At 42.6% G+C, this 16,527-nt stretch overlaps 1 protein-coding gene across 5 annotated transcripts in view; it reads right to left on the minus strand.

The window, feature by feature from the left end:
- CHST10 (carbohydrate sulfotransferase 10) overlaps positions 1-16,276 on the minus strand; it is a 35,258-nt gene extending 18,982 nt beyond the window's left edge. For 2 of the 5 annotated variants that reach the window (XM_054728066.1, XM_054728063.1), the window contains exons 1-4: positions 15,993-16,276; positions 14,034-14,097; positions 1,170-1,258; positions 235-366 (exon numbers count right to left, since the gene is read on the minus strand). In XM_054728066.1, coding sequence (XP_054584041.1) covers positions 235-366; positions 1,170-1,212 — 175 coding nt within the window. In that variant the 5' untranslated portion in view covers positions 1,213-1,258; positions 14,034-14,097; positions 15,993-16,276. The other 3 variants (XM_054728064.1, XM_028137709.2, XM_054728065.1) reach the window with 3 other exon arrangements.
- Between the last annotated feature and the right edge of the window lie 251 nt (positions 16,277-16,527).

Raw genomic sequence — 16,527 nt, forward strand, 5'->3', positions numbered from 1 at the left:
ACCAAGAAAGCATGTTCTGTCCAACCCAAAAGGCGGAGCTGGTGAGAACGTCCCCTGCCTTTTCACCCCGCACCTCTATATGGTTAAGGATGTGGATGCCATGACCTCCCCGGTATCTTCTAGAACGAAAGTCCTTGGATTCTGTGACAGAGGTCATTTGTGCATGTACTCAGAAACAATATCACAGCAATGTCTGGATTAGCCAAAATTCATTCCACAAGGCAGCATACCTACCGTCAGGGTCTTTAAAGGTCAAGGTGATGAATTTGCTGGCCACCATGAACATGAAAATCACCCAAAAGCATGCAGCCAACAGAAGCCACTGGTGGTGCATGTTGTCAAACGTCAGCCATTCAGTGATTCTTCCTGGAAAACAAGCGGAGTGCTCCTGCTGCTTACAAATACATCAATTTAACAGGTGATCAGAAAAACAATAGGGGTTCCAGTTAATAGCAACAGTACAGATATTTTTTAAAAACCTTTTATTGATACCATCAATATTTTGACTCAGTCTTTAACTTAACATTTTATTTTTAATTAATAACTTTTTGATTCGATAATTAAGTTAAAGGTAAAACACCTAGATGGAAAGGAGCCACTTCTCTCTGCTTTGGAACTTGTGATAAAATTTTACTTTTGCAGATTTGCCTCTTGATTGCTTTCTGGATCAGACTAACATCAACATGTTTCTAATCTCCTTTGCTGAGGATCGCCATCTGCAGGAGGCTGTGCGTAGTGTCATGCAGAATAAGGATGCTGAGCACACCCACGGTCACAATCATCTTCCGTGAGGCAGACCTTGTCAGGCCAACCTAAAACTGCTCCCACATCCCCAACATCTTCCCTGTGTCTTACCTCACTCTGCCTCTGAAGAGTCGATCTGGGGTTCAAGATGACCACCACTGCACCTCTTTGCAGGTACCTAGCACTTCATGCATCAAAATGTTTCTCTTACCCAGCGCCCACCAGGGCCTGGAAGCAGGTGGGCAAGAGGAGTCCTGCCAAGGACTAGACCTTCGAAGAGGGCAGAAGCCATACTGGGCAATCTCAAGCAAGCTGCTTAGAACCCTGACTTGCTGACGAGAGGTAGCCACACCTACAGAATCTGTACACAGAATCTGTACACAGGAGAAATGAACATCAAAACTTCTCTGTCGCCATTCACTTGCCTGTAAGGGCCAGTGCAGAAACTGGGGGGTGGGTGTTTTTCATGCTTTCGTTGCCCAGGAGGGATGCAGGTCACACAAGTCCCACTCTGCTGCAGGAGACAGATAAAGAACCAGGAAGTCAATTCAGTTCTCAGCAAGAGAGACAAAAATGCATGTTTCATTTCACCTTTAACAAAGTGCTTCTTCAAGCCAAACCAAATCCTTTAAAGGGGCCCTGCTGGCTGGGCTGGTTTCTGCCAGATGGCTGAGGTCATCCATCACTTGCCAGTGGGGAGAACTGGTCCTCTCAGCATGTGTTGATGGCAAACAGCATCAGAGAGCTTCTAAACACTAGATGGGACAGAGCTCGGGGTGGACCCAGAGGACCATCTCTCCTCCTTGTCTCAAAAATGTTTATGTCATAGACTCTCACTGGAACCAGGCATCTGAAACCCAAATGTCCCCCACCATGTGGCTACCCAGCCTACACCTGAACACGCCCTGCAGCGGGGAATTCACCACCTAATGTGCAGCCTTTCTCAGGTGGCTTGTGCATCACCTTCTGTCATCCTCAGCTGCCCATACATTAGGCCCAGTGTGCTTCCTGAGGTCCCAAGCAGGGGACCAAATTAAACAGATCAAGCAAAAACACATGACACCCAGTTAAGTCTGAATTTCAGAGGAACAACAAATAAACTTTTTAGTATCAATGTGTCTCAAATAGTGCATGGGATATACTTACACCAAAATAAGCTCTTTGCTGTCTCTGAATTTCAAATTTAAACCAGGTGTCCTGTATTTTATTGGGCAACACTACCCAACAAAGGGAACGCCACTCCCTCTCCACCTGCTTAAAGCCAGCTGGCCTTTCCAAGCCAAGTCCCCTTTCTCCTCTGTCGTCATCTTTTGAGACAGCACTGCACAAGCCAGAGAGACCTGGCTGGGTCCACCACTCACTGGCTCTGCGACTTATCAAGTGACTTAGCCTCTCTGGCTTGGTTTTCCATCTCTGAGACCAGGCCTTCCTTCCAGGGTGGTCATGGGATTAAGTGTACCTACCTGGCTTGGAGCAGACCCCCTACAAACGTGAACTGGCCGACACACACCTCAGCACCCTGTGACTTTCTGATTTAATCAGTATACCCTTCTAAGGGTGGGGGTTAGAAACCATTGTGAAAGGGTGCTCTGCCCTAAGAAGAAAGGAAAAGAAAGGCCAGACTCAACCCAGGCGACTCAAGCTACTAGCCCTTCCTTCTAAAGACAAGTGAGGCATAGACTGTGCCCAGAGGTGCAGGATACCGCACTCCTGAGTCCACTAAACTTGTCCTTCCAAGACAGTGACACTCAGTAAAGTCCATCCCCATCGGTGGATGCCCCACTGAGAAACACCAGCTGTAGCCCTTTCTGACAGAGGCAAAGAGGATAGTGTGGATTGGGGAATGAGTACAAAGAAAGGAGATAGGAATTCAGCAGGTGGCATGCAACCTAAGCAGAGAGGCACTTGTTCTCAGGATGATTTAGAGGCGGAGGAAGAGGGTGAAGCTGAATGGCCTGGAGCTTACAATCCACGCTTTGCTAAGTGCTGTAGCCAGTGAACCCAGACGAGGGAACCCTTCACATATGCACACACACTTCCACTGCACAGCAGGGAACACAAAGACCTCTACACTGCCCACTCTCAGCTTCTTGCTCCGAGACACTGAGTACCTCCTGGGTCTCAGGCCCTAGCACCAACCCAGCATCAGGCCCACCCCCAGGAGGTTTTCATGGTTTAACTTTCCAATGGGAACTAGATTTTTGAAGGGATCTAACTGGAGTCCACCCAACAAGCTCACCTGTAGATGAAAGCAGGGAGATCATGAAAATGAAGAACTCATCTGCTCTCCGGGAAGCCCAGTGGCTTAGGGGTCACATTCTCCATCTGGCAAGTCGTGACGTGAGACTTGCATGGTCCTGAAGTCATGCCTGCCTTCCCAAGTCTTGGGTTTTCATTTAAAGTCAGGAGCACCTTGCTTCTTTCACCCAGGCCTGGGGCAGGGGCAGGGGCAGGATTTGGTCTACTCTCTTCTTCCCTGAGCTGGGTGGCTGGGGGTTAGTCAATGATTAGCTCTCTGGGCCCCATTTTCCTATCTATAAGGATAAAACAGCCACCTGCATACTTTCCAGTGTGCTGAGAGACCACTGTGAGACAGAATCTGCCAAGGTGCCTCCTCTAGAGTTGTATCACCCGCCCAGTCGGCATGGCTCAGTGGTTGAGCATTGACCCATGAACTAGGTCATGGTTCAAATCCCGGTCCGGGCACATGCCAGGTTGTGGGCTCGATCTCTAGGTAGGGGGCATGCAGGAGGCAGCCAAGCAATGACTCTCTCTCATCATTGATGTTTCTATCTCTCTTCCTCTCTCAAAAATCAATTTAAAGAAAAACATATTTAAAGCAAAGGCTATAGTAAGAGACAAAGAAGGACACCACATAATGATAAAGGGAGCAATCCAACAAGAGGATATAATCCTTGTAATTATGTATGCTCCCAAAATAGGAACACCTAAATTTTAAAAGCAAATTTTAATGGATGTAAAGGGACAGACTGACAGTAATACAATCATAGTAAGGGACTTTTAGACCCTATTGACATCAATGGATAGATCTTCCAGACAGGAAATCAACAAGGAAAGTGTGGCCTTAAATGGCACACTAGACCAGATGGATTTAATTGACATCTTCAGAGCATTTCATCCCCAAGCAGGAGAATATACATTCTTTCCAAGAGCACATAGAATATTTGCTAGGATAGACCACATGTTAAGAGACAAAACGAGTGTCAATAAATTTAAGAATTCTGAAATTATATCAAGGAAATTTTCTGACCATAATAGTTTGAAACTAGAAATCAACCACAGGAAAAAAAAAAACTGAATAACACACAAAGACATGGAGGCTAAATAACATGTTACTAAACAATGAATGGGTTAATAATGAGATCAAAGAAGAAATCAAAAGATACCTTGAGCCCTGGCTGGCATGGCTCAGTGGTTAAAGCGTCAGCCTGCAGACCAAAGGTCATAGGTTTGATTTCCTGAGTTGCAGGTTTGATCCCCGGCCCTATACAAGGCATGTGCATGAGGCAAACAATTTATGTGTCTTACCTCTCTCTGTCTCTCTCCTTCTTTCTCTTTCTCTCTCTCTCTCTCTCTCTCTCTCTCTCTCTCTCTCTCTCTCTCAAAATATCCTCAGGTGAGGATTAGCAAATTACAACAAAAAATATACCTTGAAACAAATAAAAATGAGGACACAACAACCCCAAATCTATTAAGACACAACAAGAGCAATTCTAAGAATGAAATCCATAGCATTTTAGGCCTACTTCAAGAAACAAGAAAAATCTCTAATAAACAATCTAACTTATACTTAAAAGAACTGGAAAAAAAACAATAAAACCCAAAGTGAGTAGAAGAAAGGAAATAATAAAGATCAGAGCAAAAATAAACAAAATAGTCTTAAAAAAATAATACAAAAGATCAATAAAACCAAGAGCTAGTTCTCTGAAAAGATCAACAAGACTGACAAACCTTTAACCAGACTCACCAAGAAAAAAAGAGAAAGGACCCAAATAAATAAAATCAGAAATGAAAGAGGAGAATTAACTAATGACTCCAAAGAAATACAAAGGATTGTAAGAAAACACTATGACCATCTATACGTCAACAAATTGGACAATCTGGAAGAAATGGATATATTCCTAGGAAGAATCAGAGTATCTGGATAAATAAATTACAACTAGTGAAACTGATGCAGTAATAAAAAATAAATAGATTTTAAAAACCTCCCAATAAATAAAAGTCCTAGATTGGATGGCTTTACAGATAAATTTTACCAAATATTCAAAAAAGAACTAATACCTATCTTTCTCAAACTATTCTAAAAACGTCAAGAACAGGAAAGACTCCCAAGCTCATTTTACAAGCCAGTTTATCCTAACTCCAAAACTAGATAAAGATACTATAAAGAAAGAAAATTTTAGGCCAATATCCCTAATAAACATAGATGCTAAAATCCTCAACAAAATATTAGCAAACCAGATTCAGAAATATATTAAGAAGGTCATACACCATGATCAAGTGGGATTTATTCTGGGGATGAAAGGTTGGTACAATATCTATAAATCAATAAATATGGTACATCAGGCGTCCTCAAACTACGGCCCACGGGCCACATGCGGATGTTTTTGCCGTTTTGTTTTTTTACTTCAAAATAAGATATGTGCAGTGTGCATAGGAATTTGTTCATAGGTTTTTTTTTTAAACTATAGTCTGGCCCTCCAACGGTCTGAGAGACAGTGAACTGGCCCCCTGTTTAAAAAGTTTGAGGACCCCTGTGGTACATCATATAAACAAAAGAAAGATAAAAATCACATGATCATATCAACAGACACAGGAAAGCACTGGATAGAATCCAGCATCCACTTATGATCAAAACTCTCAGGAGAGTGGGAATAGAGGAAACACACCTCAACGTAATAAAGGCCATATATGACAAACCCACAGCAACATCATACTCAATGGGCAAAAACTAAGTGGTTTCCTTAGGATCTGGAACAAGACAGGGATGTTGGCTTCCATTACTCTTATTCAACATAGTACTGGAAGTCCCAGCAACAGCAATCAGACAAGAAATAAAAGACATTCAAATTGGAAAGGAAAAAGTAAAACTGTTATTATTTGCTGATAACATGATACTGTATGTAGAGAACCCTAAAGATTCAACCAAAAATCTACTAGAACTGACATATGAATTCAGTAAAGTAGCAGGATACAAAATAAATACCCAGAAATCAGTTGCATTTGTATACACCAATAATGAACTATCAGAAATGGAAACTAAGAAAATAAACCCATTTGCAATTGCCTCAAAAAGAAAAATTCCTAGGAATACATTTAACCAATTTAAAAGACCTGTTCTCAGAACATTATAAGACACTGAAGAAAGAAACTGAAGAAGATACAAATAAGTAGAAGCATATACCATGTTCATGGATAGGAAGAATTAACACCATTAAAATGTCCACACTACCCAAAGTAGTCTATAGATTCAATGCAATTATTATCAAGATACCAATAACATATTTCACAGAACTAGAACAAATACTCCAAAATTTTATATGAACCACAAATGACCCTGAATAGCCACAGCAATCTTGAGAAAGAAGAACAAAGTTGAAGGAATCACGCTATCTGATATCAAACTATAGTATAAGGCCATAGTAATCAAAACAGAACATGGGCATAAAAACAGACATATAAATCTACTGAACAGAACAGAGAACCCAGAAATAAACTAACACCTTTAGAGTCGATATTTACAAAGGAGGCAAAAACATACAATGGGGTAGAGATGGACTATTCAATAAAGTGTTGGAAAAATTGGACAGATATTTGCAAAAGAAAAGAAAAAAAACTAGACCACCTCCTTACACATACACAAGAATAAACTCAAAATGGATTAGAGATTTAAATGTTGGACCCAAAACCATAATAATCCTAGAAGAAAACATAAGCAGTAAAATCTTAGACATTTCTCATAGCAATATTTTTCTGATATATTGCCTCAGGCAAAGGAAACAAAAGAAAAAATAAACAAATGGGACTACATCAAACTAAAAAGTTTTTGCACAGCAAAGGAAACCATCAACAAAATGAAAAGACAACCCACTGAATGGGAGAACACATTCACAGACATAATTACATATTAATAAGGGTTTGATATTCAAAATTTATAAGGAAGTTATAAAATTCAACATCAAAATAACAAATAATCCAATTAAGAAATGAGCAAAGGACCTGAATAGACATTTCTCCAAAGAGGACATACAGATGGCCAATACACATGAAAGGATGCTTAAAGTCACTAATCATTAGAGAAATGCAAATTAAAACCACAATGAGATATCACCTCACACATGTCAGAATGGCTATTATCAATGAATCAACAAACAAGTATTGGCAAGGATGTGGGAAAAAAGGGAACTCTAATGCATTGTTGGTGGGAATGCAGATTGGTGCAACCACTGTCAAAAGGAGTATGGAGTTATCTCAAAAAATTAAAAATAGAACTATCTTATGACCCAGCAATTCCTCTACTGGGAATATATCCAAAGAAACCCAAAACACTAATTCGAAAGAATAGATGCACCCATATGTTTATTGCAGCATTATTTACAACTAGAGGCCCAGTGCATGAAATTCATGTTATTCAGCTCGGCCTGTGCCCTCTCGCAGTCCGGGACCCCTCTCTCCTTACTGCCTGCCTGCTTGCTGCTCCTTAGCGCTGCTATGGAGGCGGGAGAGGCTCCTGCCACCGCAGCTGCGCTTGCCAGCCATGAGACAGGCTTCTGGCTGAGCATGCTCCCCCTGTGGGAATGCCCTGACCACCAGGGGGCAGCTCCTGCATTGGGCATCTGCCCCCTAGTGGTCAGTGAGCATCATAGCGACTGGTCGTTCTGATCGTTCTGCCATAATGGTCGTTAAGGCTTTTATTATATAGATAGCCAAGATTTGGAAGCAGCCCAAGTGCCCATCAGTAGATGAGTAGATTAAAAAGCTGAAGTACATTTACACAACTGAATACTATTCAGCCATTAAAATCTTATTTCTTGCAACAGCATGGAAGGACCTGGATATTATTATGCTAAGTGAAATAAGCCAGTCAGAGAAAGACAAGTGCCATATGATTTAATTGCTATGTGAAATCTAATGAACAAAATAAACTAACAAGCAAAGTGGAGACAGACTCATAGATATAGAGAACAGACTGACAGCTGTCAGGGAATGGAAGTTGGGCGGGGGGAAGGGTGGCCTGGGATTAAGCAAAAAAAAAAGTGAAGGAATTAAGCAAAACAACCAACCAAACAAAAAACCTCATAGCCTCAGAATGAAAGGAGGATGAGGGGGAGTAGAAGAGGGCAAAGTTGGGATAAATGGTGCTGGAAGGAGACTTGACTTGGAGTGGCCCACACAGAATACAATACACAGATGAGGTAATGTAGAATCGTATGCCTGAAACCTATATAATTTTATTAACCAATGTCACCCCAATAAATTCAATTTAAAAAGATAGTAAAACATTTTTGGAAAAAAATGAGAGCTGTTAGGAAAACTTAGGAGAGTTGAATGACACTTTAGCAGACACCTTGCTCAACTTTCTACCTAAGACTTTCCAAACTAAAGTATTTTAATATGAGGCCCCCTTTCAACTTCAAAATATTGCTTCAGTCTCCACATGAGAACAGTTATATATCTACTATCCATTAACTGAGACTAGAAAACAAGCTACTAGGGCTTCAGTATTACTTGAAAATAAAATTACAGTTTATAAGTCATGGAACTTACATGCACTTTAATAGACATGGAACTTAGAACATACAGAATGGAAGATTAATAAATCCTGCAGAAGTCCAAAAAATGTTTTTGAACTATAAATAAAACTCTATGCCAAAAGGTGCGCCAATGACAGGCCCAAAGTGTCAAGATATATCAGTAAAAAAAAAAAAAAAAAGAAAATATTGCAGAACTGAATGCATGATCCTATTTGCTAAAACCTGTTTATATGCGAATGTGATTATATACACATGCAAATACACACATACTGTATATATAATGCACAGAATAAATTATTGAGGGTGAGTGCAATCATTATTTGCTTTGTACAATTTTGTATTTTAAAAACATTTTTGTGCCCTAACCGGTTTGGCTCAGTGGATAGAGCATTGGCCTGCAGACTGGAGGGTCCCAGGTTCGATTCCGGTCAAGGGCATGTACCTTGGTTGCGGGCACATCCCCAGTGGGGAGTGTGCAGGAGGCAGCTGATGGATGTTTCTCTCTCATCGATGTTTCTAACTCTCCATCACTCTCCCTTCCTCTCTGTAAAAAATCAATAAAATATATTTAAAAAAAAATAAAAATAAAAACATTTTTGCAATAAGCACATATCCATTTTATATAAAAACAATAAAATATAGAAAATGCCAACTATATACATGTACCCTGTTGTCTTTATTTCTGTCTTTAATTTTTTTGTCTCATTTCTAACAAATGCAGTTTACCTACCACTTTGTAAGGTGTGGGAAAGGACGGTAAATACTTTCCTTTCTGGGAAAAACTCATATGAAGTGACAAGGTCAGTATGTATCTGAATATTTAGTAAATACACTTCTGTCATCATTGTTTTTAGTTTTTAAAATATGTAATACTTAAAACATAAAGTACAAAGGATAACCTAACAAATACCTGTTTATAGACACTCAGCTCTAATAGTTTTGTTATACTTATTTGAGTTTAAGAGGAAATCAAGTATACAAATAAGGTTGGCACCTCTCTATGGTCCTGCCTAGTCCTAATCCCTTCCCTCTCCAGAGCCACCCCTCAACCTGGGTGATTATACTCTTACATGAGAAATTGCTCCTTTGATAGACACAGCAGCAGGGGCCTAGGAAGGTGGTCTTTCCTGCCCAGATAAAGGAGGGCGGACTGGGGAAGGTGGGTTTACTTGGGACCTGCAGGGAGATACTGCTCTACATAAGGATGCTTTCATTGTGATAAGGACACAAGCCAGAGGAAAAGCCTGGCACGGGGAGATGCACAATTATCAAGCACTTACTTTTTTATCTTTCTCCTGGTATTACAAGAAAATTCATAAATTGTACACAGACGCAAGTGCAAAAGCTGTCAAGGTAAACTGGTTAAAAATTTAGATAAACTGAGATTTGTTAGAGAGAAAGAGAGACAGAAACATCGATGTGAGAAAACATTGATGTGAGAAACATTGACTGCTTGCCTTCCATAAGTGCCCTGACTTGAGATCAAACCTGAAACCCAGGCATGTGCCCAGACTTGGAATTGAATCAACAACCTTTCAGTGCACAGGACAATGCTCAAACAACTGAGCCACTCCAGATGGGCAACTGCATATACTTGTTTAAAAATTTCATTAGTCCATGTGACTTTTTAAAAAATATGTTTTTATTGATTTTAGAGATCGGAAGGGAGAGGGGGAGAAGGATAGAAATATCAGTGATGAGAGAGAATCATTGATTGGCTACCTCCTGCACACCCCCTACTAAGGATCAAGCCTGCAACCCAGGCATGTGCCCTGACTAGATATTGAACCGTGACCTCCTGGTTCATAAGCACTGAGCACACTGGCTGGACTGCATAAACTCTTAAAGGACGCAACCTAAAAATAATTATATTTACCAATATCGTTATATAAGGTGTACCCACCCATCCAACAGAACAGGTGTAGGGATACTACACTGAGTCTCAAAACAAAACACACACATGGTTAATGTCCTTATGGAGCCTGCAGTCTACTGGAAAGACCCAAATGCAAAAAAGAATCTATCCAAGAAGTGGCATGAGGCAGAGAGACCTGGTGCTGTGATAGGACAATACAAGGGGACACGACCTGGATAGAGAGATTGGGACAACACAATTACCTACAGAGGTGAAGAGGTAGAGTTCCAGAACAGGGGAACAGCATGAAACTAGGTCCAGAAGTAGAAGGGTGCAAGCTGGGGGGCCCTGAGGAACTGAAGGAAGGCCATGTGGCTGGAGTTCCTGGAGCTTGGTTATCAATGAACCTAGGAAGATAATGGTCAGATCATGCTGCACCTTAGAGAGCTGTTACAGAATTTGGTTTCTACCTTGTGAGCAATGGAAAGCCACTGGAAGGAGTAATACATGAGAAGAAGGAGGGTAGTTTTGTGATACGCCTTAAATTTTGAAACCTTTTCTCTGGCAGCACAAAGATGTAAAGTGCAACTGTCCACTTGGCCTCCCTCCAGTCTCAAGGCATTTCCAACAATGGAGCAGGAATATTCTACCAGGCCCAAGCAAGCCCAGCTAAGTGTTCCACATCACATGTCATTCTCTAGATGCCTAAAACCAGAGAATGAACCAGTAAGATCCACAATATACAACAGGTTAGGTCTTTATAACTTCTAAAGAATGGTATGTCCAGCTAGCCATGGCATGTTTTTGTATTGTGACTGCATGCATTCTGAATCTAGATGGTTACCTAATAGTGTCTGACTTTACGTTTAGGGCAGTGGTTCCCAGCCCTGGCTGTATATTAGAATCGCCTGGGCTTTAAAAATATATAGCAGTGCCCTTGGGCCCCAAGATCACCTGAGCCAAGACAAGACAAATCTCTGGAGATGGATCCTGGGCAGGTTTCAAAAGCTCTGCCCAGGATTCCAATGAGCAGCCAGGACTGAGACATGCTGGTTCAGGCCCTCAGCCTCTCTCAACTTTTGATGACCAAAGGAATCCACTGGGGAATCTTGTTAACCTGCAGATTCTAGTCATTCTAACATAACAGATATTTTCCTAACACCTCTTTCCATTATAAGGAAAATTGGTAGCAAAAGAGTATCTGCCAACTAGAGTCTACTGATGATCTGAATTATGTCAGAGCTCTGTAAAAACAGCTTAAAATTAATTAGAATCAAAGACCTCCACCACTGTTTTTCAGCCCTCCCATCTATAGGTAACGGACTGTGTAGAATTAGGGTTTGGTCTGACCTTGGAACAATCATAATTTGACCCAACTTTTTAGACAAAAAGAAAGGCATTCCAAATTCCCTTCACCCAGCTCCTCTGAGCCTGTGCCAGAGTCTGCATTGTTTCCTTGAATACACGTTCTCCATGGAGTTTACCTCCTGTCCAGGATGACACCCACAAGGCTCACTATTTCTGTCTGCAGAGAGACTGGGCCTGACATCAGTAGTCCTTCTCATGGCTCTGCCAAGGGCCGAGGCTCTCCTTGCAGCCTGGTGACAAATAGCCTTTAAAAATCCTCACATTTTGTGTAATTAACTCTCCTTTGTTCAAGGAGACAAGACAACTCTGAGAGTGCCTCTTGCAGCTAACAGTGGCAAACCTGAGTCCCCTTTGGTCATGGTGTGCTGCTCTGAACAGAGCCCTCCAGACCCTGAGGACGTCAGAGCTTTCCTATTTCCAGTCATTAATTGAGATTTTCACGTGACAAGGTGGCAGGGTCTAAAACCAAGTCACAGAGCTGGGCTCTTTAAAACCCCTAAGGCGGAACCTAAGACCTTACTGGGAAAGCAGGGGCAGGAAACCAAGAACGTGTCTGAACATACAAGAAATCCTACTCTCTGTGTGTGTGTCTCTCTGTAAACTAATGGAAAGCACACATTTTACATGTTGGTAATTACTAACAATTACTAGTACAGGCACACCTCGGAGATATTGTGGGTTCAGTTCCAGACCACCTCAATAAAGTGAGTACTGCAACAAAGCAAGTCATAATCTCTTTGTGGGTGGAGGGTCTTGCCTTCAAATTATAAAAAACACAACATCTGTGAAGTGCGAAAAGCAAAGCACAATAAAATAAGGTATGCCTGCATTACCATCTTTGGGTGTAAATTCTCCCTTCCCTACATTTTCAAAATGATCCTTGTAAACCCGTTTTGCTCAGCTGCCAATCACATTCCTGCCAACGGCTTTTTCCCCTCAGTGTTTGAGTTGTCACCCAAAAGCACAAAGCCTTTCTGAATTTGTGCTGAAGAGCTTGACTCCCACCTGCCATGCTCTACTTCTGCCATGCACATTTGCTTATTAAAGGTTCTTAAAAGTCCTGTGGTAAATAAGCCCATCTAACTGTTTAAAACAGCTTTTTCCCAAATGTCATTCATTCAGCGATATTTACAAAGTGCCTACTCTAGACCAGGAGTTTTTCTAGGTCCTGGGAATATGTAAGGCAATACACACTCCCTGCTCGCATGGTGCTTGGTGCTAACAGAGGAAGACAAGACATAAACAAGCAGCCATTAATGTATAGGCTCACACCTACGTATAGGGCACACGATGCCACTGATAGTAACAAAGAAGAATAAAGGACAAAGGGAAGGCTTCTAGTAGGGGATGATGCTGAGAAGAGGCAGAGCGGAGTGAGGAAACAAATAATACAGCCACCTGGATGAAGAACTTGGCTGGATCCCAGAATCCCAAGAGCAGCAAGGAGACCCATGTCCCTCGTGGACTGAACACCAATGAAGAATCCTGTCAACGGCCCTTTACTAAGATGGAAGCCCCTGGTCCCCACCCCCATCACACACGAACCCCAGGGGAAGGACCATGTGTCTAGGGTTCAGTTTTTAAAACATCCTCCCAAAACATATCTAGACACTAAAGTAAACTGTACAAAAATAATCCAGTTATGCACAAGAAGCTGATAGCCTGGGAGGACTCACAGGAAGAAGGGAAACTAGACAGCTGAGGGCTAGAGCCATGGGGGACATTCTACAAACAAGTCAACCTTTTCAGACCTTTGAGTTTGAACTAAAATGTATTACCTAATCAATAAAATTACTAAACTACAACTTAATAAAACATTGCATGTGGTCATAACATATATAAAGTTCTATTATGGTAACTGATTTTTAGATTCATAGCTAGGGTTTCTCTCAGTCTAAGTTCAGAAATTTCCTGTGTCTACTTGGCCATCGTTACAATTTACCATCTCAGAATGACTGCTCATCTAGTCACATCTGTCCTAACTCAGGACAGATGTGAGGTTAAGACAGATTCTCATGAACAATAATAAAGAACAAATCATTAGCAAATACCTGTGTGGGGCTCACTGCATGTCAGGCACTCCTCTTAGCAAGTACTAAACTCAACTAATCTCCAGGTCAGGCTTGCTCCTATTATATTTAAGAAAACATTTCTTCAAAATAAATGTACATACTCCTATTGAAGAGTTTTAATGTTTTTAAAATCTCCACATGAGCAAGAAAGGAGGTAGTAAGAGTACAAAATGATGCAAATCTCAACTAACTAGTGAGCTCATGTCCTCCTTCACGTACCTTCTGAGGCCTGGGGTCCACATTTCCCAGCAGTATTTACTTTGCCCGAGATTCTTGCTTCCTCCTGTCAATGTATAGGATAAATTTTAAAACCAATAAGCACCATTAAAAGTGACAAGATCAACTTACTTAACACAACTTGGTTTATACAAAGTGGTTAACCACTTTGATTATTCAAGTACATTTTGCACAACATGTTTCTTATGGAGGTGGGTAGCACGTGGATTTCTTGGTAAGTGAACAAGCATTCTAAATGTACCAACAATGCCAACTATTTAAAAGACTGACCTGCAATGTAGTATGAAAAAAGAAATATGTTTTGTAGCAAAAATAATCAAATCCTGTCATACCTGCTTTATACATTTGATATTGGATAAAGAATTCCTGTGTAAGATGATCAAAACTTCCAATGCAAGGTGTCCCTGGGTTTTGCATTTCTCCATGCTTTAACACCCTAGCAAATTCTAGTCAAATGTCATATCATGAATGAATAACTAGAAATAAGTAACACTCATGGAATTAGGGAGATTACAGATTTGACAATATTTAACAGAATTACATGGCAAAATAAACAATTCATGTGACACACAATACAGCCCAAGCTGCCTGGGAGGCATGTGGCGCAGTCCGGCTGTGCTTCCCTCAACTCTTAAAAACTCAATGTGGACATTAAAAGCAGTTTCATGTTATGTATATAAAAAGATTAAGCTTTCTGTACTCAATCCAGATTCTTCCAGACCAGTATCAGGAGAAAACAGACTCTCTTGGCTGCTGCAATCTCTAAGGCCCTGCATTCACCTCTCTCCCTCATTTCCATTTCTGGCTCTCTCCCACCTTTTTATTGTATAACATCAAGCATCTGAAAAATGACTTGCCTATAAATGCAGATGGCCTGCGATGTGTACTAATTCTTCCCTTTCTTTGTTCAGTTTTGTAAGCACTTCAGTTTTCACTCCAGGTAAGGAGAGAATTTTTCTGTCAGGTATTTCTTTGAGATTCTTTTCTTCAGGGTCAAGAGCAAAGATGGAATGATTTTTCTTTTCCTCTTAACTCAAGATGGACTATGCCCTCATTTTAAGGGGAAAGGGGAGAAGACCACTTCTCTCTTTGTGTCTTTCCTCTTTCACCCAGTCACTGAAAAGGGTAAATGTAGGTGTTGGAGATCAGCAAGCAGGAGCTAAACTCAGCTGCCTAATTTAAGAAATGTCTGAGACATTTCTCACCCTGGCAGTTAAAACTGACCAGTTCCCAACCTTTCATGGCTCAAAGCCCCAGACTTCGGATTTTTCAGACAAAAACTCCTTTATGACAGTGCTCCCGCTCAGCTAACCAGAACCTGGCCGCGCTGTTTTCTATTCAAGGTGGGCCCCTTCAGCCTTTGGCAGACTTGGAAAACAAAAACGACAGCTTTGGAAAACCTGGTTCATCTTCCCAGCCAGAAGTGCAGAAATGTATGCCTCAACCTCAACTTCTGACAGGCCTCTGGATTGTCCAAAGCAGAGGGAGAGCACCCTGGAGTCTGGCTGGAAGGAAACTGCATTTGCAACCTTCCCTTTCAGCTCACCCACCAAAATTGGGCACTTAGGAAAGGCTGCACACAGCCCCTCATCCCTGCATGTTCCCTGCACCCAAGCGGAACATTTTCTTCCTCTTTCCGCCCGCAGTTACTAATGCAAAATCTCAGCCAAGGATGAAAGGAGTAAATGACAGATCACCGAGTGTCCACAATTCCGGTGAGCCCAGCATGAAGGATTGGGGAGGATGCCGCCTCATCACTATAATGAACGCGAGGAAGGTTCTTCCCATGAAACCCGCCAACGAGGAAGGTCCTCACGCCGCCAAACACTGGGATGCAGCTCGCAGAGAAAAGGCGGTTCACCCCGATCTGTCCACCGGGGTGGTGTGGGGGTCGGGTGTGGACATCTGTGGAACCAGCCCCCGGCCGGGCCCCGAGCTCACCCTCCGTTGAGTCGGAGCGTTTCCGCGGCCCTTCCACGTCGCTCAGCGCGGCCTCCGGGTCTGGGGGCGAAGGGCGCGGGTCCCGGCGTCCGGAGCGGGAAGCCCGCCCGCCCGCAGGTCCCGCGCCGCCGCCTGGCCCGGGAAGAGCCGGCCGGGGCGCCGGAAAGAGAAAGCCCCACGCGCCAGGCCCGCTCGGGGGGCGAGGCTACCACCGCCCCCCGCAGCTCCCGCGGCTCCCGCGGTCCCCGCGCGTCTGTACGTGTCTGTACGTGCCACCCGCGGGCTGTGCGCGTTCACACCGCCAACCCGACGTGCGCGCGCCGCCTGCTCCTCCGTGCGCGAACCCGCCGCCGTCCCACCGGGCGCGCGCCTCCGGGCCGGTCAGGCGCGGACAGAGGCCGGAGGTGGCGCGGCGGCAGGACTTTGCCCAGCCTCCGCGGCAGCCAGTCTGGGATTTAACTTTGTTGTCAAGGTAGAGTTGATTAATAAACAACTGAGAAAGGCCAGAACGGTGCACAGTCCTGTGGAGTTCTAA

Source organism: Eptesicus fuscus, chromosome 16 (genome assembly GCF_027574615.1).
Source record: "Eptesicus fuscus isolate TK198812 chromosome 16, DD_ASM_mEF_20220401, whole genome shotgun sequence".
Lineage (NCBI taxonomy): Eukaryota > Metazoa > Chordata > Mammalia > Chiroptera > Vespertilionidae > Eptesicus > Eptesicus fuscus.